This window comes from Diorhabda sublineata, chromosome 4 (assembly GCF_026230105.1).
Source record: "Diorhabda sublineata isolate icDioSubl1.1 chromosome 4, icDioSubl1.1, whole genome shotgun sequence".
In the NCBI taxonomy this organism is placed as follows: domain Eukaryota; kingdom Metazoa; phylum Arthropoda; class Insecta; order Coleoptera; family Chrysomelidae; genus Diorhabda; species Diorhabda sublineata.
This window is the reverse complement of record NC_079477.1, coordinates 36,855,164-36,881,043: the sequence shown is the minus strand read 5'-3', so window position 1 is coordinate 36,881,043 and position 25,880 is coordinate 36,855,164. Positions and strand designations below refer to the sequence as shown.

The following is a 25,880-nucleotide window of genomic DNA, read 5'->3' as shown; positions in this document are numbered from 1 at the left end:
CAATAATTTATTCATTTATTCAACAATTATTTTATTTGTTGATTCGTTTAAACAATAATTTATTAATCTATTTCATCATTTATACATTGTATTTAACCATTCAATCATTTGTTTATTCAATAATTTATTCATTTATTCAACAATTATTTTATTTGTCGATTCGTTTAAACAATAATTTATTCATTTATTTGATCATTTATACATTTTATTTAACGATTCAATCATTTGTTTATTCAATAATTTATTCATTTATTCAACAATTATTTTATTTGTTGATTCGTTTAAACAATAATTTATTCATTTATTTGATCATTTATACATTTTATTTAACGATTCAATCATTTGTTTATTCAATAATTTATTCATTTATTCAACAATTATTTTATTTGTTGATTCGTTTAAACAATAATTTATTAATCTATTTCATCATTTGTACATTGTATTTAACCATTCAATCATTTGTTTATTCAATAATTTATTCATTTATTCAACAATTATTTTATTTGTCGATTCGTTTAAACAATAATTTATTCATTTATTTGATCATTTATACATTTTATTTAACGATTCAATCATTTGTTTATTCAATAATTTATTCATTTATTCAACAATTATTTTATTTGTTGATTCGTTTAAACAATAATTTATTAATCTATTTCATCATTTATACATTGTATTTAACCATTCAATCATTTGTTTATTCAATAATTTATTCATTTATTCAACAATTATTTTATTTGTCGATTCGTTTAAACAATAATTTATTCATTTATTCAACAATTATTTTTTTGTTGATTCGTTTAAACAATAATTTATTCATTTATTTGATCATTTATACATTTTATTTAACGATTCAATCATTTGTTTATTCAATAATTTATTCATTTATTCAACAATTATTTTATTTGTTGATTCGTTTAAACAATAATTTATTCATTTATTCAACAATTATTTTTTTGTTGATTCGTTTAAACAATAATTTATTCATTTATTTGATCATTTATACATTTTATTTAACGATTCAATATTTGTTTATTCAATAATTTATTCATTTATTCAACAATTATTTTATTTGTTGATTCGTTTAAACAATAATTTATTCATTTATTCAACAATTATTTTATTTGTTGATTCATTTAAACAATAATTTATTCATTTATTCAACAATTATTTTTTTGTTGATTCGTTTAAACAATAATTTATTCATTTATTTGATCATTTATACATTTTATTTAACGATTCAATATTTGTTTATTCAATAATTTATTCATTTATTCAACAATTATTTTATTTGTCGATTCGTTTAAACAATAATTTATTAATCTATTTCATCATTTATACATTGTATTTAACCATTCAATCATTTGTTTATTCAATAATTGATTCATTTATTCAACAATTATTTTATTTGTTGATTCGTTTAAACAATAATTTATTCATTTATTTGATCATTTATACATTTTATTTAACGATTCAATATTTGTTTATTCAATAATTTATTCATTTATTCAACAATTATTTTATTTGTCGATTCGTTTAAACAATAATTTATTAATCTATTTCATCATTTATACATTGTATTTAACCATTCAATCATTTGTTTATTCAATAATTTATTCATTTATTCAACAATTATTTTATTTGTTGATTCGTTTAAACAATAATTTATTCATTTATTTGATCATTTATACATTTTATTTAACCATTCAATCATTTGTTTATTCAATAATTTATTCATTTATTCAACAATTATTTTATTTGTTGATTCGTTTAAACAATAATTTATTCATTTATTTGATCATTTATAGATTTTATTTAACGATTCAATCATTTGTTTATTCAATAATTTATTCATTTATTCAACAATTATTTTATTTGTTGATTCATTTAAACAATAATTTATTATTCTATTTCATCATTTATACATTGTATTTAACTATTCAATCATTTATTGATTTATTTGATCATTTATATATTTATTCATTCATCCATTCAACTATTTATTCATTTATCTATTTATTTAACCATTCATCCTTTTGTTTAATCATATCTCATTTTATTTATTTATTCATATCATCACTTTTTTTCTTTTATTTAATCTTTCAGTCATTTATTTATTCAGTTTTTTATCAATTTATCCTTTTAACCATTTATTCTTTTGTTTGTTTATTTATTTATCTATTCATTCAATCATTTATTCATGTATTAAGTCATTTATAAATTTATCTATTAATATTTTTAATTATTAGTTTATTTATTCAACATCTCATCCATTTTTCGATTCATTCATCCAATTATTTACTCATTTATTTATTTATTTCATCATTCATTTATTCATTTCTCTATCTATTAATTTATTTATTCCATCAGTTGTCTATCTAATTTATTTAATCTATGAAACAACTATTTATTCAACCATTCATTCAATCTTTTATATATTTCTTTATCTATTGATTTATTTATTAAGTTTTTCATCTGATTTATTCAATATATGAATCATTTATTCATTTGTTTATTTATTTATCGATTTATTCATTTATTTATACATTTATTCATTTCGTTTGTTTATTTATTCATTCTTTGAATCATTCATTCCCTTATTTATTTCTCAGTTTCTTTATTCAATATCTCATCCATTTTTAGATTCATTCCTCCAATTATTTACTCATTTATACATGTATTTATTCATTCCATCAGTTTTTTATCTAATTTATCTAATCTTTGGATCATTAATTCATCTATTTATTCATCTATTTAACTAATTATTCATTTGTTGATTCACTTATTCGTCCATTTATTTAATCATTTATCCATTTATTTTATCATTCATACACTTATTCATTCATTTCATCACTTATTTATTTATTTAATCATTTTATCACTTATTTATTTATTTTTTCATTCTTTCATTTAAAACACGTCCGATAGAGGGAGTTTTTTAATAGATTGAATTGATACCATGCTCTAGATCATCTATACCGGGGGTTACGTTTTTGTAAGAAAAAAATGGAATTCAGAACATTTCAAAGATAAGCCTTGGGTCATTTAATGTAGGGGTATGCGTACGTTTCGACGACAATTAATTTACTTAAAGTTTGTAAAAATTCCGTTCGAATATTGTCGTCTCGACGGGGCGCCAATTTGCGTGTCGAATAACCCCTTTTTCCGGGGTAGTCGCCACGTGCTCGAAATCCCGCAGGCAGGCAAAAAGCTTATGTTAGTAAAATAATTGCGTATCCGTTTTGGATAACGTCGAGATCTTCCAGCACACATATTTTTAAACATTGCGTGAAAAGATAAAAGGAAAAACGATTAGGATGATTATTTCTATTCGGTTCAGTTGATATTATATACAGCGCGGACCGAAATAGTTCGATTTTAATACGGAAAATATCGTCGAATCGTTTTCGAATTGAATAAATTTTAAATAAACACCCTGTTTATATACATATAAATGATCGTTACATAATTTATATATATATATATATATATATATATATATATATATATATATGGAGATGTTGCGGGAGGCGGTTTAGGGAGATTGTAACTTTGCTTTATCGTGATTGGCTTCGTTTGTTATCGTCGCCTTTGGCTCTAATCCGATTTCGTTTGCGGTCGTATTAAATTTCGTTACCTTAACGTCGCTTTGTCTTTCTGATTCGTATTCCGTCGATTACTATGATTTTCAAATTTATTGTTTATCCAATAATCAACGTCGCTGTTAATTCGTATTGTTAGATTCAAAGGGAAGGGGGTATTTTTGTTGTTTACTCATTGTTTTTATAATTCATTCATTCATCTATTCATTTAATTGTTTATTCATCTCCTTACAAAATCATTCGTTCATTCAACTATTTATTTATCTATTTACTTAATCATTTATTTATTTATTCAATTATTCCTCTATATTCTTATGCAATCATTTATGCATCTATTTATTTATCTATTTATTTAATCATTTATTTATTTATTCAATTATTTATCTACCTCCTTATGCAATCATTTATTCAACTATTTATTTATCTATTTACTTAATCATTTATTTATTTATTTATTTATTTATTCAATTATTCCTCTAAATTCTTATGCAATCATTTATTCAACTATTTATTTATATATTTACTTAATCATTTATTTATTTATTTATTTATTCAATTATTCCTCTATATACTTATGCAATCATTTATTCAACTATTTATTTATCTATTTACTTAATCATTTATTTATTTATTTATTTATTTATTTATTTATTTATTTATTTATTTATTCAATTATTTATCTACCTTCTTATGCAATCATTTATTTAATCATTTATTCATCTATTTATTTATCTATTTAATCATTTATTTATTTATTTATTTATTTATTTATTTATCTATCTACCTTCTTATTTATTCATCTATTTATTTATCTATTTACTTAATCATTTCTTTATTAATTTATTTATTGATGTATTCACTTAATTATTCATTTATTTATTCATTCAATTATTCATCTATATTCTTATGCACTCATTTATTTATTTATTTATTCAATTATTTATCTACCTTCTTATGTAATCATTTATTTAATCATTTATTCATCTATTTATTTATCTATTTACTTAATCAATTATTTATCTACCTTCTTATGCAATTATTTATTTATTCATTTATTCATCTATTCATTTTTCTATTCACTTAATCATTCATTTATTTATTTATTCAATTATTTATCCATCTTCTTACGCAATGATTTATTTACACATTTATTCATCTATTCATTTAACTATTTACTTAATTATTTATTTATTTATTCAATTATTCATCAATCTTCTTATACAATCATTTATTAACTCATTCATTTATTTGAATATTTTTTACCTATTAACTTTATTTATTTATTTATCTATTTATTCATTCGTTTATTTACAGAATTATTTATTCGTGTTTTTATTTATTTATTTAATTAATGATTCGTTCATTTATTTGTCTATATATGTCTATATTTCTCCATTTCCACGATATTTATTATTTTTTTCTCCAATATTAATTCATGTTTCTCCATATTAAATCATATTATATCTAATGTTTTGAGTATTTATCGATATTTTTCAAATTTTATGTCATATTCCTTAAAATTTCTTTGATCAATATTTATAGAAAAGAAAATTATTGAAAATTCGAAAATTTCGTAGGTAGTTTAAACATTTCAGTAAGATCGCCATATTGCGTGACGTCATAGGTATAAGATAAACACTGAACTATACAAAGTAAATACGAAAGTTGTTATATCGGTTATTCTTCAGAAATAAATCATAATTATACCACGTATTCGATCCCACTTCTTCTTCTTTCTTTAATTCGCCGTCGTCCACCATCCTCCGCCACCCGACAATTAAAACAAGTAACCGTCTATTAAAATTATAAAAAAAAAAAAATGTGAAGAACGTGTCGCTTCCAAACTATTCGCAATTAGGGTTGGAAAACTGGTTGGTGACGATATTTCCTTTGAAATTTGCATGGAAGAGCAAATAGGCAAGCGTCGCGCAAACACCACCCACCCCCTTCGGGGGTTTAAAAGACGCTGATTAATGGGATCCGAAGCCGGTTTATTTTCACCAAACGCTCCACCAAAACTCCCCGATCGACTGCGGCGACAGGGTCGGCCCGCCTCACCCATCTCCCTCGGGAACGAATTTAAAACAAATTTTCCATTTTCAGCCGTGCAAAACGAAAGACAACCGAGAAATACGGCTACCATAAGACCGGAAACGTTAAGAGACATGAGCGCCGAACAAGAAAGAGCCCTAAGAGAGGCCGCTGTAGCCGTGGGCGTCTTCGGGTAATTATTCCACGTTTCAATATAATATTTAAATAAATATAATAACTTTTCGTAGACCCCCCGTATCTTTAACGATGGCTTTCAATCCAGCAAGATACACAAACACTTTTCTAACGCATACAACGTTGCCGAATAGAGAACCGACACCTAAAGATATGAACACCAGCAGCGATAATGACGAAGAAAGTATAGATGTGACTAACGAAGAAGACGATGCGCCTACGGGTTGCGGCGTATCGTCCAGTAGCGGTCCGTTACGACCCGAACCGCAATCAGCTTCCATCGCCACGGGAATCTATCAAACACCCCACGAAACTATACACGAAACGTCCGCTAGACTACTTTTTATGGCGGTCAAATGGGCCAAAAATTTACCGAGCTTCGCTAGTTTGCCATTCAGAGATCAGGTGAGTAACTTAAAACGTATAAATGACCGTTAAAAATATGTTGAAATAAGTTCTATGCTACTTAAATCAATTGTCGGACACTTAAATCAACTTAAAGGACACTTAAATCAACTTAGTAGAATTGTAAATGTATAAATATACGTCGAAATAAGTTTTGAGATACTTAAATCATATCTAAGGCACTTAAATCAAATGTAAGAAGTAAATATGAACTTAAATCAACTATTGTGATTCATAAACGATCAAAACACGGAAACTAACCGTCAAAAATACCTTGAAAGCTTTAAGCCACTTAAATCAATTGTGAGACACTTAAATCAACTTAAGGTACACTTGAATCAACTTAAAGAATACTTAAATCAACTAAGTAGAATTGTAAATGTATAAATATGAAAAAAAACGAAAGAAAAAATAGATATAACAGTTGAAAATACGTCGAAATAAGTTTTGAGCTACTTAAATCATATGCAAGGCACTTATATCAACTATAGGAAGTAAATATGAACTTAAATCTACTATAGTAATTTAGGAACGATCAAAACACGAAAACTAACCGTCGAAAATACGTTGAAAATTTTAAGCCACTTAAATCAATTGTGAGACACTTAAATCAACTTAAGAAACACTTGAATCAACTTAAAGAACACTTAAATCAACTAAGTAGAACTGTAAATGTATAAATATGAAAAAAAAACGAAAGAAAAAATAGATATAACAGTTGAAAATACGTCGAAATAAGTTTTGAGCTACTTAAATCATATGCAAGGCACTTATATCAACTATAGGAAGTAAATATGAACTTAAATCTACTATAGTAATTTAGGAACGATCAAAACACGAAAACTAATCGTCGAAAATACGTCGAAATAAGTTTTGAGCTACTTAAATCATATGCAAGGCACTTAAATCAACTATAGGAAGTAAATATGAACTTAAATCTACTATAGTAATTTAGGAACGATCAAAACACGAAAACTAACCGTCGAAAATACGTCGAAATAAGTTTTGAGCTACTTAAATCATATGCAAGGCACTTAAATCAACTATAGGAAGTAAATATGAACTTAAATCTACTATAGTAATTTAGGAACGATCAAAACACGAAAACTAACCGTCGAAAATACGTTGAAAGCTTTAAGCCACTTAAATCAATTGTGAGACACATAAATCAACTTTAAGGTAACAAATATTAACTTGTATCAACTATTGTGATTTAAAAACCGATAAATGTGAGTAAAAATAATCGAAGAAGCATCACCAACCGTCAAAAATACGTTAATATCTGTTTTAAGCCAATAAATCAATTGTAAGTAACTTAAATCAACTATAAGGTGATGAAGTTGAACTTAAATCAACTACGTTGACTTAAAAACAAATAAATATAAGTAAACCCGATCAAAAGCATCAGTAATTGTTGAAAATAAATTGGAATAAGTTTAAAGCTACTTGAATCGATTGTAAGATACTTAAATGTAGTAACTATGAACTTAAATCAACTATATGGATTAGATGAACGAGTAAAAATGATCGAACAAGCATAAATAACCGTCAAACAGACGTTAAAATAAATTTTAAGTTACTTAATTCAACTATAATCGTTAAGTATACGTTGAAATGACTTGTAAGCAACTTAAATCAATTGTAAGTCACTTAAATCGACTATAGAAGGTAAATATGAAATTTTATGGATTCAAAAACGAATAAATATGAATAAAATCGATTAAAAAAGTATAACTAACCGTTAAAAATGTATTTTAAGCAACTTAAATCAATAGTTTAACTATAATGTGTTAAATATATATTTAAATAATTCATTGTTATTGAAAAACGAATAAATATGAGTGAAAATGATCAAAAAAAAAGGGTAAGTAGCAGTTGAAACAAGTTATGACCCACTTAAATCGGTTCTAGATAACTTAAATCAACTTAAAATATACTTAAATCAACTATATGGAATATCCAAAAAGAATAAGTAAAAAAACGATGAAAAAAAATGAAATAATTTTCAAAAATACATTGTAGAAGCTTGGGACGAAGCTTTTTATGATTTTTTCATGAAAACGATCGAAATATAGTGTAAAAATTGACAGGAACGGTATTTGTATTTCAGGTGATATTGTTAGAAGAAACTTGGAGTGAATTGTTTCTCTTAAACGCCATCCAATGGTGTATGCCACTCGATATATCCGCCAGTCCTTTATTCAACATCAACGAACACACCAAAAACGGCCATTCGATTGTCGATGTCAAAATTTTAGGAGACACGCTTCTCAGGTTCAAAGCAGTTCACGTGGATCCAGCCGAATTCGCTTGTTTGAAAGCCGTCGTTTTATTCAGAGCTGGTACGGTAAATAAATAATAAAATCGAACATAAAACGATTTTTATATTTTTCAGAAACGCGAGGCTTAAAAGATCCAAGTCAAATTGAAAATCTCCAAGATCAAGCTCAAGTTATGTTATGGCAACACTGTAGAACACAACTACCAGGTCAAGTTGCGAGATTCGGTAGACTCCTACTGATGTTACCGTTACTCAGAATTGTTCCTGCGCTAAGAATCGAAGCGATTTTTTTTCAAAAAACCATCGGAAATACGCCGATGGAAAAAGTTTTGTGCGACATGTATAAAAATTAATAAAATCGTTGTAAATATATTAACGTTAATCTGTAAAATATGTCTATTTAAATGATATCACTCGTTATTTTTAGTTGCAGTACTAATTACAGACACTGTATTCAAAATACGAGTTCGTTGTGACTCACCCTGTATAACTTAAAGTTATTCCTCAATTATAAGTAATATTGGCCTAAGCAAAATTTTTTTCCATAATATGTAAAATTCTTGAAAATTTTTGTATAATTGATCATTATTAATGTTTTTTTGAGCTTGTAAAATTCGAAAGTAAAAAAATAAAATAGAAAGTTTATTATTAACCCATCCTGCCATCTTTGATTACCTGATCAAACTAACATAACACTCTTAAATTATATTCACACAACAACACAAAAAATAAGTAAGCAAATTAAACTAAATATACCTCTCAAAATTAAATAATCGTAATAACGCGTATAAATATAATAAAAACTAAAATAATAAACTAATATTATTTGAAAATATAATTTTTTGAATTTACAGCTCACAGGTAATGTCACTTGTGTCAAACAGAACCACCAACATCATAAGTTTGTTCGTTGTGTTTCATCTAGTACGTAAAACTGAATGCATTAAATTGATTTATGATTCAATACAATGCAAAATCGGGTCCAATTCATATTTTTTACTTGTTTTAAAACTAATTTCCTATATTAGAATTACGGGATTGATTAAAGATATCGTGTATCCGGATAATAAAAGAACGCGTCTAATGTGTACACTATGATGACTCTAATGAACAATAATTGTATATGATTTTGAATGGATTAGTTTGTTTATGATTCAGTACAATACAAAATTCAGTTTATTTGATATATTTTAATCGTGTTACTACTAATTTTCTATATGAGTTACGATATTGATTAAATATATCGCAATATACTATAAAAAGCGTTTAGCATTACACTTATGTACCCAGTTAACAGCAAAGCGTGTCTAATGTGTACTACATGGTAACGGTAAGAAAATTGGAATCTAATTGGAATAAATTGATTTATGATTCAGTTCAATACAAAATCCGGTTCAATTTATATTTCTCACTTGTTCTACTACTAATTTTTAATTTTCTATATAAGTTACCAGCAGAACGCGTCTAATGTTACTCCGTAGTGACGCCAGCGAACAATGCTTCCATATGATTTGAAATGTCGTGACAGGTCATGAATAAATTGGAACTAGAACGATTCTTATCAATTTATTTAAATAAATAGTATTGTGAGTGAAATATTGCAATTGATAATGTGAAATCTTTATAAATATAAGAAGTATATTAATAAGTACATTCAATTTTTTGTGAATACATCTAATAATGAATGTAACCACGTATTTATATTGTTAAAAAAAAGTGATTATAAAATTATTTAAGTTGAAATATAAAATATGAGGTTGAAAAAAGCTATTGTAATATTCATATCTTTAATAACAATTGGTGTAGTGTTTATGTTATATACTCTAAATGACCTGGAAATGCCCACTAGGAAATCATTAGCCGAAGATGATATAGCAAACGTAAGTAAGTAAATACATTATTACTAGCAATTTCGATGTTATCAATATTTATAGAACAAATGGCTTCATTTTGAAGACAAAATAAAACATCTTGAAGACGATTTGAACAAGCATCACAACGCTGTGTACGAAATTAAAGAAGCAGTGAAAAATTTGATGCGTTCCAGTTCATTTAAACGTAATTTAGTGCCTTTCGATGTTAAAACGAAACTGCAAGTTGTATCTGAGTTTAAATATGATAATACTTGTCCATTTCAAATAAACATGAAACCAAAAACTGTAATACAGATGCTAGATTTATATGAGAATCTCAATTTTGATAACATGGACGGGGGCGTTTGGAAACAGGGTTGGAGGATAGAAGTTGATGAAAAACAGTGGAACCGGCGTAATAAACTGAAGGTATGTGAACAAAAAAATATCTTGATGTTGTTAATTTGTGTTGAAATTAATTTTTATTCAATTTATTTTCTAAATTGAAAGTCATTGATGAAATTTGATATGAAAAATTTACTTTAAAACAGTGGTATTTCAAATATTTGTATATACACTTGAGATTTGTTATCTTCAAGTTTATCTCCAGGAAATTGCTGTTGATTAAATGCAAAGGATAATTTTATGTATGAAAGATTATTTGAAGTTATAAATAGCTTTAAGTCAACAAGAATCACTTAAACTTCAAGTGCTCGATCAATATTAAAAAATTTCACAATTTTATCTTATGTTAATGACATTTTGGGTTATAATTGAACCTACTAACCTAAATGTCGAATTTCTAGGCTATTTTGACGTCTGACACGTTATTTGAGGTTATAATTATCGTTTACGTCAATTTTGATGTCTCCATACTTTTATTTACCTATCAGTGTTTTGAATTGGAGTTGGCGATAGGTTAAAAGTTTTTTTAGGTTATTTTTAACATTTTGTTAAACATTTACGTATATCGTTTTTATTTGTCATTCCAAATAAAATACCCCTGTATATCTATATACTTTTATTTGTTATCCACGTGTTTGTTTGATAAACAAATTATTATCTCACATTTTAACGATAAAAATTGTAAATATTGAAAATAAATCATTTCAAATTCAAATTTCGTTTCTCTTTATCAGTATTTATCAAAAAAAATGCCTAAACAAGAAAAATTGCATTGATAAAGGTGCTTCTGTTAACAAATACTCATATCAACCAATAAATTAAATAATTTTTGATAAAAAAATTCATTATTCTTATGTTTAGATCAAAAATAATAATTGTGAGGTTAATTTTCTTAACATCAGATATGTTTTATTTACAAATTACGTCATTAACTATTGGTACGACTGAATAATTATCCAATGACAAATGGTATGAAACAATGTTACCAACTCGTTTTATGACGTCAAACGTTTCCCGGTCGATTGTAGATGGCGCTATTTCCGCCTCGATGTTGTAACCGATGTAAATATTTCAGGTTTTCGTTGTTCCCCATTCCCATAACGATCCAGGTTGGATAAAGACTTTCGAGGATTATTACGCAACTCAAACTAAACATATTTTGGATAATATGTTGGTGAAATTGCCCGAGGATTCGAGAAGGAAGTTTATTTGGGCAGAAGTATCGTTTTTTTCGTTATGGTGGGACGAGCTGAAAGAGGACGATCGTTATCAAGTGGAAAGGTACGAGGGGGTGCGATGTAAATCGTCTGTCATGAAAAAATTTCGTTTTTTTGTAGATTGATAAGGAATAATCAGTTGGAAATAGTCACAGGGGGTTGGGTTATGAACGACGAGGCGAATTCCCATTGGCAATCGATATTAAACCAACTTACAGACGGGCATCAATGGTTAAAAAAAAATTTAAATTACACCCCAGTAAGTCATTGGTCTATTGATCCTTTCGGGTTGAGTTTGACACAACCGATGCTGCTAAAAAATATGGGGTTGAAAAATATGTTGATACAGAGGGTGCATTATTCCGTTAAAAAACAATTAGCCAGTACTAAGATGCTGGAATTTAGATGGAGGCAGCTTTGGGGTAAGAAAACTTATTAAAAAATATTTCAGTTCATTTTTTCATTGAAACACCCTGTATTTAATTACAAACACCATCAGAGTTGCGTGGTTTACCATATTTCAGTCTATTTTTTTTATAAAACACCCTATATTTTATTTAAAACACGAACCAATTTAAATGGTATTACCTTATTTTGTGAATAGACCCTGTATAAACCCAACTATTTTAATTTCCTAAAAATTACATATTTTTGACACTATATCGTATTTAAAAAAATGTTTCACTGTATTTTCTTTAAAACGCGATCACATTCATGAAGTTTTACTTTATTTTTTGAATAGACCCTGTATAAACAATTACTTATATCACGATTCAAGCAATGCTACCAATAGAGCTTCATTTCCCTAGTAATTAATTCTAAACATATTTCAAAATAAATCTAGGGAAATCTTCGTTTACATGTTGGTATAACAACGATAAACTAATATGTCAAAAGTTAACCGATTTTATGAAATAAATTTAATAAAAACAGTATAAAGTGAAAATGTTTCTTACTGTGTAGTGTTGTGTGAAAATTTGATGATTATGTTACAAAAACTTTTTAAATACTTTTGGAACAAGTGTAAGAAAAGGAGAAACGCCTTATTTGATAACAAATACAAGTTGTTTTTGTGAAAATAAAATTGTAAGTTTAAAAAAAAGCAAATAATGAAACGTTTTTTATACGAAGTTTTAAATATTTTCCATTAATATACTCACAGGTTTAAATATAAGTAAATATATTAATAAAAATTCGTACATAACCTAACTTTTACTTTTTTGATATAACTGCTAATTATTATAAATTCATTTGTAAAAAAGGATTAAGTATTGGTTTATAGTTGTTTTATAATAATTTTTTATTCTCTGATACAATTATTCACTTCTATTAATTTCTATTTTAATAAAAATCGTTTACGGAATTATTACAATGTGTAATAGTTTTAAAAACTGTCGTTAATGTTTGAAATCACATACAGGGTGTATAATTAATCGAAAAATCGTAATTTTGATTGGATACAGTGTATTAATTATTTCAGATAACAAAGGAGACACTGAAATATTAACTCACATGATGCCTTTTTATTCTTACGACATTCCGCACACGTGCGGCCCCGATCCGAAAATTTGTTGTCAATTCGATTTCAAAAGACTTCCGAATCACGGGTTTACTTGTCCTTGGAGGATCCCTCCGCAAGTGATTACCGAAAAAAACGTAGCGGAAAGGTGAGATACTTAAACGTTGCATTTACTTCGTGTTTCCGCCGATTTAATTTTTTTTTTATTTCAGAGCGGAGTTACTTTTAGATCAGTACAGGAAGAAATCGAGGTTGTTTAATACGAACGTGGTTCTCGCCCCGTTGGGGGACGATTTTAGGTACGATCATCCCACGGAATGGGACGTCCAGTATAATAATTATCAAAAATTGTTCGATTATATGAATTCGAATGTTAAATTGAACGTGCAGGTGAATTTTTTGATTCGTTTGTACGTGAATTTAGTTTTAATTGGTTTATTTCAGGCTCAGTTTGGTACTTTGACGGATTATTTCAATGAATTGAGGAAAAATAGGAAAATTTCGGATTTTCCGACGCTTTCCGGGGACTTTTTCACTTACGCCGATCGCGACGATCATTATTGGAGTGGTTATTATACATCGAGGCCATTTTACAAAAGGATGGATCGGATTTTGTTGGCATACGTTAAGTAAGTATGTATTTCTATTATACTGACTGTTTTAATATATTTTATTGAATTTAGCGTCGATATTGAGAATAAATTATATGTAATTGTGTTCAAAATTGAAATTTTTTAAAATTTGGGGGTGATTTTTGAAGTCAGAATAACGACTTCATTATTACAATCGGATTTTAAGAAAATTGTTTGAAATTTATTGATTTTGATAAAATATTGAGTCTATTTAGGGTTGGTAAGAGATATAGAGTCTGGAACTATGTGTGAAGAGAGAAATTTTGATATAAACAGAGTTTTTCTTGAAGACAATCCATATTTGTCATATTTTTTCTGGAACATTCGAAATAACACTTTGGAACGCCCTGTATCATATTTGATTGATAAAAGAACCTGAAATTACTCGTCAAGTATCTCTTCAAGTATATAAATAACTATTTTTGGGTAAAAATGAAAATATACAGGGTTTTTTGTTATGAAAGTATTTTATTTTTAGTTAAACAACTAAAATGATAATTTTGGACGCCCTGTATTATATCTGATTGATAAAAATACCTGAATTTATTCGTCATGTATAAGTTTAACAATTCATATAACGATTATTTTTTAAAAGTGATAATATACTGGGAGTTTTGTGTGAAAAAGAGTTTCACTATATTTTTCGAAAAATATCAAATTGACAATTTGGAACGCCCTGTATCATATTTGATTGATAAAAATGCCTGAAATGACTCGTTATGTATCCGGTCAACAATTGAAATAACAATTTTTGTGTGAAAGTGAAAATATACAGGGTTTTGTGTTACAAAAGTGAAGTTTCGCTATATTTTTCATAAAAAAATTAAATAATAATTTAGATCGCCCTGTATAAAATTTACTTGAGAAAAATACTTGAAATAACTCTTCAAGTGTTTGTTTAACCATTTTACTCATCGATTTTCGTTTAATTGTGATTTTATTGGACCTTGATTGATCCAAAAGTGTTTTTCGTTAATATTTTGAGGTTATATTATCTCAAAAAGTCGATTATCTCGAAACCGGTGTCTTATTGTTTAAAATTAGTCTAAAACGATCATTAATACACGAAATTGTGAAAATATACAGGGTTTTTCATTACAAAAAATAAATTTTACTATATTTTGAAAAAAAAATGATGAAATATTAGATATTTCAAAAAAGATAAGACTTAACAATAAAGATCCAAAAAAAATAGTTTATAGTCAATAAAATCGGAATCATTTCAGGGCAGCTGAATCAATATACACATTGACAAGTATAAGTAATAAACCGGGTGCCGATTGGATTTCGAATGAGACAACCGGTATAGAAAAAATTTTAACGACGTCACGACACGCCCTTTCCCTATTCCAACATCACGACGGCATCACCGGAACCGCTCGAAATCACGTCGTAATCGATTACGCCGAAAAGTATAACGAAAAAAATCGATTTTTTTGAATATTTTTTTTTTCATTTTTTCCAAATTTTAGGATGCGATCGGCGATTCGTGGATGTCAACAAGTCGTTCAACTTTGCGCTCACGTTCTGTTGAACGGTTTTCGAAACGAAACGCCCGATAAGGAGGCGGTGTATTACAACATCGCCGACGGGGGGGCGTCGCAAGACGGACATTACGAAATTATAATCGGATATCCGGAAATTAGTAGTAAAAAAATTGTTGTTTATAATTCTTTGACGTTTAGTCGACGGGAGGTGGTGACTTTTTATATATCGACGCCGTTTGTTGAGGTGAGTTGTTTGGAAAATGTGTAACAATTCGAAAAAATTCGAAAAATTGTGGCGAAATTTGAGGAAAAACTTTTGAAGTGCTATTTGTTTTGGAAAAATTTGAAATTAAAAAATAATTCTAGGAAAATGTGGAAAATTGGAAAAAAAATTAATAATTTTATAGAATTTTTTTTAAAAATTCGTATAATTTTGGAAATTTAGGAAAAATGTGGAAAATCTTCGAAAAATTGAAAAAAAAATCCTAAAATTTTGAAAATTAGAAAGAATAAAATTTTAATACGGAAAAAATTCGAATAATTTCGTAAAAATCTGAAAAAGAGGTATCACTGTAAATCTAAAAAAATGAATAATTTTGGGGAAATCGGAAAATTTCATAAAAAAACTTGTAATTTCTGAAAAATTTTTGGAAATCTGTGAAAAAGTTTGTTAATGCGAAATAGTGGGAAAAAATAAAAATTTTGAAAAGATGGAAAATGTGAAAAAATAATACTACTAATATTCCGATAATTAGGAAAAATCGTAAAAAATTTAATAATAAAAAAAAATTCAAAATACAAAAATAGTTCATAAACTTCGATGAATAATTTTTGTAAATTTTGAAAAAATAGGAAAATTTTAATAAAAAGCTGGAACATATGGGAAAAGCTGAGAGATTTTGAGAATTTTATAAAATTTTTGATAAAATCGTAAAATTTTTATGATACAGAAAAAATAAAAAAAAAAAATTTGAAAAATCGACAAAAAACGTAAATTACGTAAACATTGGAATAATTCTTGAAAAAATTCAAAAATTAAAAAAAACTTAAATTTGCGAAAAAATTCCTTGAGGAATCCTTAAAAAATGGAAAATTCGAAAAAAAACTTTGGGGGGGCGAAAAACTATAGTTATTAAAAAATCTAAAATAAAATTCGAAAAACAAATAAAATATCAGAAAAATTCTCAAAATTCCGAAAAAAATTGAAAATTTGGAAAAAGTGCGAAAAAATCGAAAAAATTCACAGGAAATCAAAAAAGTTGAAAATACAGTGGAAAATACCAGAATAATTTTTGGAGAATCTATAATATAATTGGAAAATTACGAAAAACTTATTTCTGAGAAAATTCTTAAAAATTCGAAAAAAAAATATTGTGGGAGGAAAAAGTCGCAAAAAACTCGAAAAACAACAAAAATAAAAATTCGCCAAACCCCCTCTCGACATACCTTCGAGTTTATTATTTTTCCAGGTACGAGATTCGGAAGGAAACAGAATAAAATGCCAATTATCTCCGATATTCGAATACGGCCCCTCGATGTCCCAAACAAAATACCAATTATCCTTCGCGTCCAACGTACCGCCCCTAAGTCTCACCGCCTACACGATAAACGCCCTACTAGAAACCGACGTCCCCAGGTAAATCGATCTCCGCCCCCTTGCTTCCCCCCCTCGAATTTTTTTAAATAATTTTTTTTTTTGGCAATTTCAGCGAAACCGTCTTCTCCGCCGTCACCATTTTGAACCATTACGGTGAAATTAAACCGCCAGTCGGTTTCCGACCGGAAGTTACCGCCGCCCCCAAAGAATTTTCCTTGCAGAACGGCCGAGTTGTCGCATCGTTCGGAAAACTCGGTTTACTGAAATCGATGAAAATCGACGGGAAAATTTATCCGGTGCATTTGGATTTCGCCAAATACGGTGTTGCCGTTAGGAAGAATTCGGAAACTAGCGGCGCTTATTTGTTCGTACCTGACGGGGAGGCGGTTCCGGTTCCGGCGGAAAACGTAGTCGTTAATGTGATCGAAGGGCCTATTGTGTCGTCGGTGTCGGTGCAGTTGCCTTATGTCCGACATACGGCCGTTCTGTATAATACTACAGGTAAATATTGATCGAAATTTTGGTTTTTTTTCTTTTCTTTTTTTTAATTTTTATCGCGAAAAATCTGGAATCTAGAATATTCGAGAAGGTTCGGTTTTTGGGAAATTTCGTTAAAATTCGAATTCGAGGGGAATCTTGAAGGAATCTCGGTGGAAAAACTTGAAAATTTGGTAAGTTATCGTGGGACATGGAAATTTTGTGAAAAAATGATCGGAAAATTTCGATTTTTCGATAAATAAATCGTTGAAAATCGAAATTTAGAAAATTCGAGAACAATCTTGAATTTTCGGAAAATTTCGTCGGAAAAACTTGGAAATTTGTATAGTTAACGTGGCACGTGGAAATTTTGTCGAAAAATCCTGGAAAAACCTCAAGAAATTCGATTTTTTGATAAATAAACCGTCGAAATTCCGATTTTAGGGAAATTCGAGAACGATTTGAAGGAATTTTAGAACAATGGAGAAGATTTGATGTATTTTCGGAAAATTTAGGAAGGAAAACTTGGGAAAATTTTCTAGAAAAATCATCAGAAAATCTCAAAAATGACGATTTTTCCATAAACAGGAAATTTGAGAAAATTTGGTTAGTTATCTTGGGATATGAGGAAACCTGAGAAAATTTGGAAGAATTATCGAAAATTTTGTGGAAAAATCATCGGAAAACGTCTAAAATGACGATTTTTCGATAAATAAAGCGTCGAAATTCGAATACAATCTTGAATTTTTGGCGAATATCAGGACAAAACTTCTGTAGGATTCGAGAAAAAAACTTTAAAAGTGCATAAAAATTCAAAGAAACTTTTGAAACGGTACAAAATCTCGAATAATTATCAGAGAAACTGAAAAAATGCGAAAATTTTTTGAAAATTAACGAATATTTGCAAAAATTTTGAATAAAAATTTGGAAAATTCTAGAAACTTTGAATAATTATCGGGAATTTCGGAAAAATCTTGAAATTTGAAAAAAGTTTTCGATTAGTATCGTTTTTGAGTTTACGTGTTGCCAAATGTAACTGATATTTCCGAGTTAATCGGAAATTAATATATTTAGTGATATTCGGATGAAAGTTTCAAGGGGGACATTTTTGGATGAATTAATTTTAATTTTTTTTTTTTTTCGTTTTTCGTTAGGTGGAGACGGTTTGGGTATAGAACTTCACAATTTGGTGGATATAACGAAAACTCGTAATTTCGAACTCGTTATGAGATTGTCGACGAACATTAACAGTTCCGACGAATTTTATACTGATGATAACGGTTATCAGGTGAGTAGAAACGTTGCCGCTTGATTTTTTCTCGTTTTTTTTTTTGAAATATGCGCGCGAAAAAGTGGGGAAAAAATTGTTGAAATTAGAGAAAATTCGGAAAAAACGAAAAGAATATCGGAAAATTTGAACTATAGGAATTTTAAAAAAAAAATTGCGGAAAAATTTGAGAAAATAAAATGTGAAAAAATTGGAAATTCACGGGGGATTTGTAGAAAATTAGAAAAAATTGGGAAAATGTGGAAAAATTAGAAATATTTAAAGAATTTTACAAAAAGTACCAACAAATAGAAATAATTAAAATAAAATGCGAAAAAAATGAAAAATTCTCGGGGGGTTTGGAGAAAATAGAGAAAAATTCGGAAAATCGAAATTAACAAAGAAAAATTGAAACGTGCGAAAAAATTTGAGAAAATGAAAATAAAATGTGAAAAAAATGAAAAATTTTTGGGTAATTTGAAGAAAATTAGAAAAAATGTGAATAAATTCGAAATATTTAAAGAATTTTAAAAAAAAGTACCGACAAATAATAAAAACTTCAAGTGAAATGTGAAAAAGTTAAAAAAACAGAAACAAAATGCAAAAATATTCTCAGGGGGTCACAAGAAAATAGAAAAAAATCGAAAAAATATAATAAAATAAGAAATAATTTCTGAAAATTCAAAATTAAGAAGAATGGGGAAATCTTCGGAAAAATTTGGAAAAAATACGAAAAAATGAGAGGTAATTCAAACAATAGTTGGGCAAATTCAGGAAAATTTAAAAATGCTTTAAATATAGAAATATTATTGGAAATTCCCAAAACAATCAAAAAATTCTCAGGAAACGTCTGAAAAATTGAGAAAAATTCCATTAAACTTTGAAAAAATGAGAAAAATCCGTAAAAATTCTGGGAATTCGATAAAAGTACTTATGAATCCGAAAAACCTTGGAGAATTAACGTAAATTTCCATAAAAAAAATTGATCAATTCTCCGAAAAGAATTGAAAAATTTGAAATTTTGGAAATGAAAAATAATAGAATTCGGAAAAATTCCATGATTAATATCATCCCCTCTCAATTTCCCATATACTAAAATGAAAATAATTCAAAGAAACTCCCCCTACAAACCCACTACCACAAGAAAATCCTGGAAAATCGACGAAATTCTGAAAAATCGAAAAATTCTTTCAAAGAAATGCAAAAAATCTTCGATATCCAATTAATAAATACTAGAATTCCAAAAAATTCCCGGAAAATCAATAAAATATATTAAAAATAGAAAAAATACTTGTAAAATCTAAAAAATGTAGAGAATTCTACAAAAACTTGTTAATATAATAAAAATCATTGGAAATTGGGAAAAATCTTCAATTAAAAAAAAATCGAAATTCTAATGAATGAAAATTTCACAAAATCTTGGAAATTCAATGAAAAATATCGATAAATTATAGGGAAAAAAATCAAAAAAATAGGAAAAAACGTTTTAATCCAAATTAATTGGAAAAAAATCCATTCCACTCTATTCGAAAATTAATTTATTTTCTCAAGAATCACCGTCCCTCGATTTTCCAGATACTAAAACGAAAGAGATTCAAAAAACTGCCCCTACAAGCCAACTACTACCCCATACCGACGATGGCGTACATCGAAGACGCCGCCACCCGCCTCACCATAACCACCGCCACCCCATTGGGCTGTAGCTCCCTAACCCCCGGTCGAATTGAGGTTATGTTAGATCGGCGATTAAACCAAGACGACAATTTGGGGTTGGGACAAGGCGTCCAAGATAACCGACCAATCGAACACGTATTCCGTATACTAATCGAAACAAAACGCGACAATTGCGAGGTAAGTATCCGAATAAATCGATTTACGGAGCCGGTTTTGCATAAATCTTATTTCAGACCGGATCGAAACAACACCCCGCCGGTTTTTCATCGATTGCCGCCCACGTAACCTCCCAAACTCTCTTGAATCCCCTCGTAAAACTATCGAAATCGATCGACGACGATTCCGAATCGATTTCGGGCGGTTATCGATTAATCGATGATTTCGGTATCGATTATTCGATGCCGGTAATTAAATCGAATGTTCGATTTGGCGATCGGAATTATTTCGGAATCGTCGTTTTTCGTCGATATCTCGATGTTTGTTTCGATGACGAGGATATTTTGAGGCGGTTTCGTTTGAGCGACGGTTCGGTGAGTGATTTAATGAAAATTTAATGTGTCCGTGATGTATATAATAAATTTCGGTTTTGTAGGTATCTTTGGAGAAATTGGTGCCGGAAAATAGGAGGAAATATTTGAGGAAAGCGACGTTGTCGTTTCTTCGTTTGGAAAATTTGGTAGGAAATGAAAAATCGATTGAATTGTGTCCTATGGAGATGCGAGCTTTCGTTTTTTGATGAAAAAATAAAAGGATTGTTTTTATACCGATGCAGTATTTATGGAAAAAACGTGAAATTTGTGATTGTTCGGTGGTTTTCCGGTTTAAGCGCGCGTTCGCGGGTGATTTTTTTGATACGGCGTGGAAAAAAATCGATTCTGTGGCGCGTAACGACGATTTTCGTTGACGTAGGTCATCATCTGTCACGTTTCATGTCAGTTGTCAATGTCACGTCAAAAAAATTGATTCCGTGACGCGTAACGTCGTTTATCGTTGACGTATGTCAACGTCTGTCACGATTCCTGTCAGTTGTCAATGTAATGTCAAAAAAAATTGATTCCGTGACGCGTAACTTCGTTTATCGTTGACGTATGTTAACATCTGTCACGTTTCGTGTCAGTTGTCAATGTAACGTCAAAAAAATCGATTCCGTGACGCGAAACGACGATTTTCATTGACGTATGTCATGTTTAGTGTTGAAAAATGTGAACTTTATTGAAAAATATTGATAATTCGAAAAAATAATGGAAATTCAATGATAAATATTGAAAATTCCATAAAACCTATTGAGAATTCGAAAAAAAATCATGGAAAAATCTTGAAAATTCGATAAAAAATTGGAAATTTGGAAAATCAATCTTGAAAATACTTTAAAATTTAAAATGATCGAGAAATATTCGAAATTCGAAGAAATTCTGAAAATTCAATAAAAAAATTTAGAATAAATCGATAAAGCCTTGGAAAATTTATTAAAGAATCTTGAAAATTCATTGAAAAATATTGAAAATAATGAAATTCAATGATAAACACTGGAAATTCAAAAAAATTTGCAAGAATTCAATTTAAAATATTGAAAAAACAATCATGGGAAATTCAAGAAAAATTAGAAAAAACTTTTGAACAATCGAAAAAATCAGTAAAATATATTTGAAAAAATTTGGTGAAAAATATTAGAAAATCGAAAAAATCCCGGAAAGTAAAAAGAAATATATATAAAATTTCGAAAAATTCAAAAAATATCTTATTTTAATTTTAAAAATTATTGAAAAATGCGAAATCTTTGAAATTATACGAAGAAATACAGAAAAATCTTGAAAATTCATTAAAAAATATTGAAAATAATGAAATTCAATGATAAACACTGGAAATTCGAAAAAATTTGCAAGAATTCAATTTAAAATATTGAAAAAACAATCATGGGAAATTCAAGAAAAATTAGAAAAAACTTTTGAACAATCGAAAAAATCAGTAAAATATATTTGAAAAAATTTGGTGAAAAATATTAGAAAATCGAAAAAATCCCGAGAAAGTAAAATGAAATATATATAAAATTTCGAAAAATTCAAAAAATATCTTGATTTAATTTTAATTTTAAAAATTATTGAAAAATGCGAAATCTTTGAAATTATACGAAGAAATACAGAAAAATCTTGAAGAATTCAAAAAAATTATATAGAATGACGATAAAATCTGAAAAACACGAATAGTTTGTCGGAAAATGCGAAATAATTTGAAAAATCATTGGAAATTTCGTATTAGAAATGCAAAAAAAACCTAAGACATACGTTTTGTTTATGACAGCTGTCAAATTTGATTTTTGACAGTTGTCAAATTCAATATCCGTGACAACTGTCAACAAAAGTTGTCGTTTCGTGTCCCCACTTCTAATTTTAAGATTGCGGCTTCTCGTTAATAAGAAAATTAACGAAACGATTGATTTCCGTGAAATCCTTATCGATAAGATTAATTTAACGTGGAGATTATTAAATGCTGTGTATATGAATTTTTAGCGCGCGCCTGATCGGCCCACCCCAAATACTCATTTTTAATAAAATCTCAAAGCTATTGTAATAAAATAGTTGATAAAAAAACTTGTTTGGTTTTATTTTTTATATTATTCTCTTTATCCATTCAATTGACCCTCGTACATTTCAACTCGAAACAATTTCAAGTTTTTCCGTGAAAAAATATTCGAAAATTTGGAAAAATCGGTTGTATTTAAAATGTAATCAACGCTCTGATAAAAGGATTCGAAAAATTGTCAGATAAATGAAAAAAAAAATGACTAAAACATATTTTCAAAATTTTATTTTTTCAACAAAATATTCGTAATAAGTTCAATCACTCGAGGATCAGTTATCGCTTCAAATAATTCGACATTATCATCCTTTTTATATACAGGGTGTTCTTTCAATTTGGAACCATTGAATCTATCGATTTGTTGATTTAAGAAAAGCGTGAAATCCTCTTTCGACATCACCGGAATAGTGGACACGAAATCGTTTATATCCGCAACGATTTTTTGCGTTTCCCCCCTTTCTTTCGACCCCAAAACGCGTTTAGAAGACAAATTTTCTTTACAAATACGTTTGCATTTATTCAAAATGTCCACTAACGATTCGCTACTTTCCAAAATTACCTAAAAAAACCAGAAAAATTGAAAATATTCCCCCCCCCCCCCAAAAAATCAAAATTCAGACTCACGTCATCCATATTCGGGTTCAAAATAATTCTATTGACGTCATTACTCGATAAGTCGGTGATTTGTTTCGCGAAAAATTGTACAATGGATTCCTTAAGACGTTCCTCGTGATCTTCGACCTGAAATTAAATTTTTTCAATTAATTCTTATCAAATAGAAAATGTTGTACATGTGTTTTACCAGGGGCAGCCAAACGTTAACTGATATACTGGTGGTTAAATTTTCGACGTAATGCCACCATTTATGAGGAACGAACAGAATATCGCCGGGGTTCAATTCGATTTTCCGGCATTTCGATATACCTAGAATCGATTTACGTAAATTAATTATTCTATTAATTCGATTATAATCGATTGTTTATTCACGGAAATCGATATTTCGATTCAAAATTTTTGACATTTTAAAAATCTTCTCTCCAGAATCCAGAATAATTAATAAAAAAACGCTACGAAATTAAATTCGAACAAAATTCTTGAATTCTCGAGACATCTAAAATATCTGTATAAAAAAACGCCCCACAGTGCAAGAAAATTCGAAAAATCATCTGTCAAATCTAAAATGCAACTAACCCTTGTATATAATAATTCAAATAATTGTTGGAAATTTTGTGAAAATAACTTGGAATCCAATAAATTTGGAAAAATTAATTCTAAAATGCAATCGACCCTCGTACACACTTTATCTGGAGATTTAAAAACATTCTAGAAAACTCAAAAAATCCGAGAGAAAATTTTAAATATTACAAAATTCAATGCTCAAGAAATCTCGAAAAAAAAAAGTTTGAATAAAATTCAACTAGGCCTCGTATATATTGCATTATATTTTCCTCGTTTCCTATCCAATCAAACCTCATACTTATTTGGGAGCTGTTTCATTTAACCCTCGTATATATATTTTTATCCCTTACTTTTAAAGTGTTTAAATCACGTACATTATTTTCTTATTAAACGACCCTCGTACATATTAACCTATATTATTTTCTCTTTTTAAGCAACCCTCGTACGTATGTTTGTTTTACACTTTTTATATATTTATGTGAATTAATTATTCCATTATTTATATTAACAAAATCGAGATTTTGATTAAAAATTTTGACATATTGAAAAGTCTTCTTTTCCTTAAAATCACCATAACATTTTTCTATACATAGAATTGATTTAGATAAATTAATGATTGTAGTACTTCGTTTATTTATTCAAAAAAATCTTTTTTATTTTTACTAATCTTTTTGAGCACCCAATATCACACTATAATATTTATAACTATTATATCTTACATACGAAGAACAGAATAGATAAAAAAGAAGAATAACCTCAAAATTTACCTTTAAAATCATTCAAATTCGGACTAAAAAAATTTAACTTCGAATAAATACTTGACTCTTCATATGGTATTCTAGAAGGTAGTAAATTTTCTTCTGGTGGAAATAAAACCCATAATTTTCTAAAAGCACTATAAATATAAAAAAAAACAACGAATTTAGTTCTTACTTTCCGTAAATTTGATACACTAAGTTAAAACCATAACAATCTAAATGGCATGGTGTATGTGCACCTTTTGTACCAATCCAAATGGTACAATCTTCTGGTTTAACGTCCGGAAATCCAATTGTACTCCAATTAATACTCTATAATAAATTTCACTTGAAAAAATTCATCGGAAACGATAAAGAACTAAATACTTGTCTCACTTGTTCAATATTTTTAAACCAACTATTCAAATGTTTGTAATCAAAATATAACCACTCATTTGTATTGTTTTTGACGTGATTTAATAAATAATCGAAGTTATTTCTCACTAATTTACAAGTTCTTTCCCACTGCGGTTTTTCTGTCGCTTCAAAAACTCCTAATCGAAACTCCAATTCTTCTTCTTCAAGCACGTTTTTCCAATCTTCCAAAGTCCAATTTAATAGGCCCCATTTTAAAACATCCGTTATTAATACAGGTTCGTTTTTATCGTGTAAAAACGATTTTAAATCTAATAAAACTTCACTCATTTCTTATAACATTTGATATAACCTCAATTAACAAATAGAT

At 28.0% G+C, this 25,880-nt stretch overlaps 3 protein-coding genes across 4 annotated transcripts in view; 2 read left to right on the top strand and 1 right to left on the bottom strand.

The window, feature by feature from the left end:
- LOC130442829 (photoreceptor-specific nuclear receptor-like) overlaps positions 1-9,169 on the top strand; it is a 38,795-nt gene extending 29,626 nt beyond the window's left edge. Inside the window, exons 4-7 of the mRNA XM_056777189.1 lie at positions 5,706-5,826; positions 5,882-6,233; positions 8,344-8,575; positions 8,629-9,169. Of these exons, the coding sequence (XP_056633167.1) occupies positions 5,706-5,826; positions 5,882-6,233; positions 8,344-8,575; positions 8,629-8,867 (944 nt within the window). The 3' untranslated portion in view covers positions 8,868-9,169. The remainder of the gene's footprint in view (positions 1-5,705; positions 5,827-5,881; positions 6,234-8,343; positions 8,576-8,628) is intronic.
- An 849-nt stretch (positions 9,170-10,018) lies between these two features.
- LOC130443206 (alpha-mannosidase 2) lies at positions 10,019-23,195 on the top strand. Its single transcript, XM_056777724.1, has 15 exons — positions 10,019-10,394; positions 10,449-10,796; positions 11,848-12,053; positions 12,110-12,411; positions 13,470-13,656; positions 13,721-13,898; positions 13,953-14,137; positions 15,367-15,552; positions 15,613-15,871; positions 17,097-17,263; positions 17,337-17,725; positions 18,856-18,989; positions 20,544-20,819; positions 20,876-21,172; positions 21,235-23,195. Exons 1-15 carry the CDS (start codon positions 10,266-10,268, stop codon positions 21,376-21,378), a joined length of 3,387 nt encoding a protein of 1,128 aa, XP_056633702.1. The 5' UTR covers positions 10,019-10,265; the 3' UTR covers positions 21,379-23,195.
- A 237-nt stretch (positions 23,196-23,432) lies between these two features.
- On the bottom strand, positions 23,433-25,878 carry LOC130442590 (HSPB1-associated protein 1). Of its 2 annotated transcripts, none has more exons than XM_056776849.1 (6): positions 25,523-25,878; positions 25,332-25,468; positions 25,166-25,284; positions 24,022-24,143; positions 23,844-23,960; positions 23,433-23,778 (listed from the first exon to the last, which is right to left on the bottom strand). In XM_056776849.1, exons 1-6 carry the CDS (start codon positions 25,838-25,840, stop codon positions 23,446-23,448), a joined length of 1,146 nt encoding a protein of 381 aa, XP_056632827.1. In that variant the 5' UTR covers positions 25,841-25,878; the 3' UTR covers positions 23,433-23,445. The 2 variants fall into 2 exon arrangements, with proteins under 2 accessions (XP_056632827.1, XP_056632828.1); XM_056776850.1 differs by having other exon boundaries at positions 25,532-25,878.
- Positions 25,879-25,880: the final 2 nt, after the last annotated feature.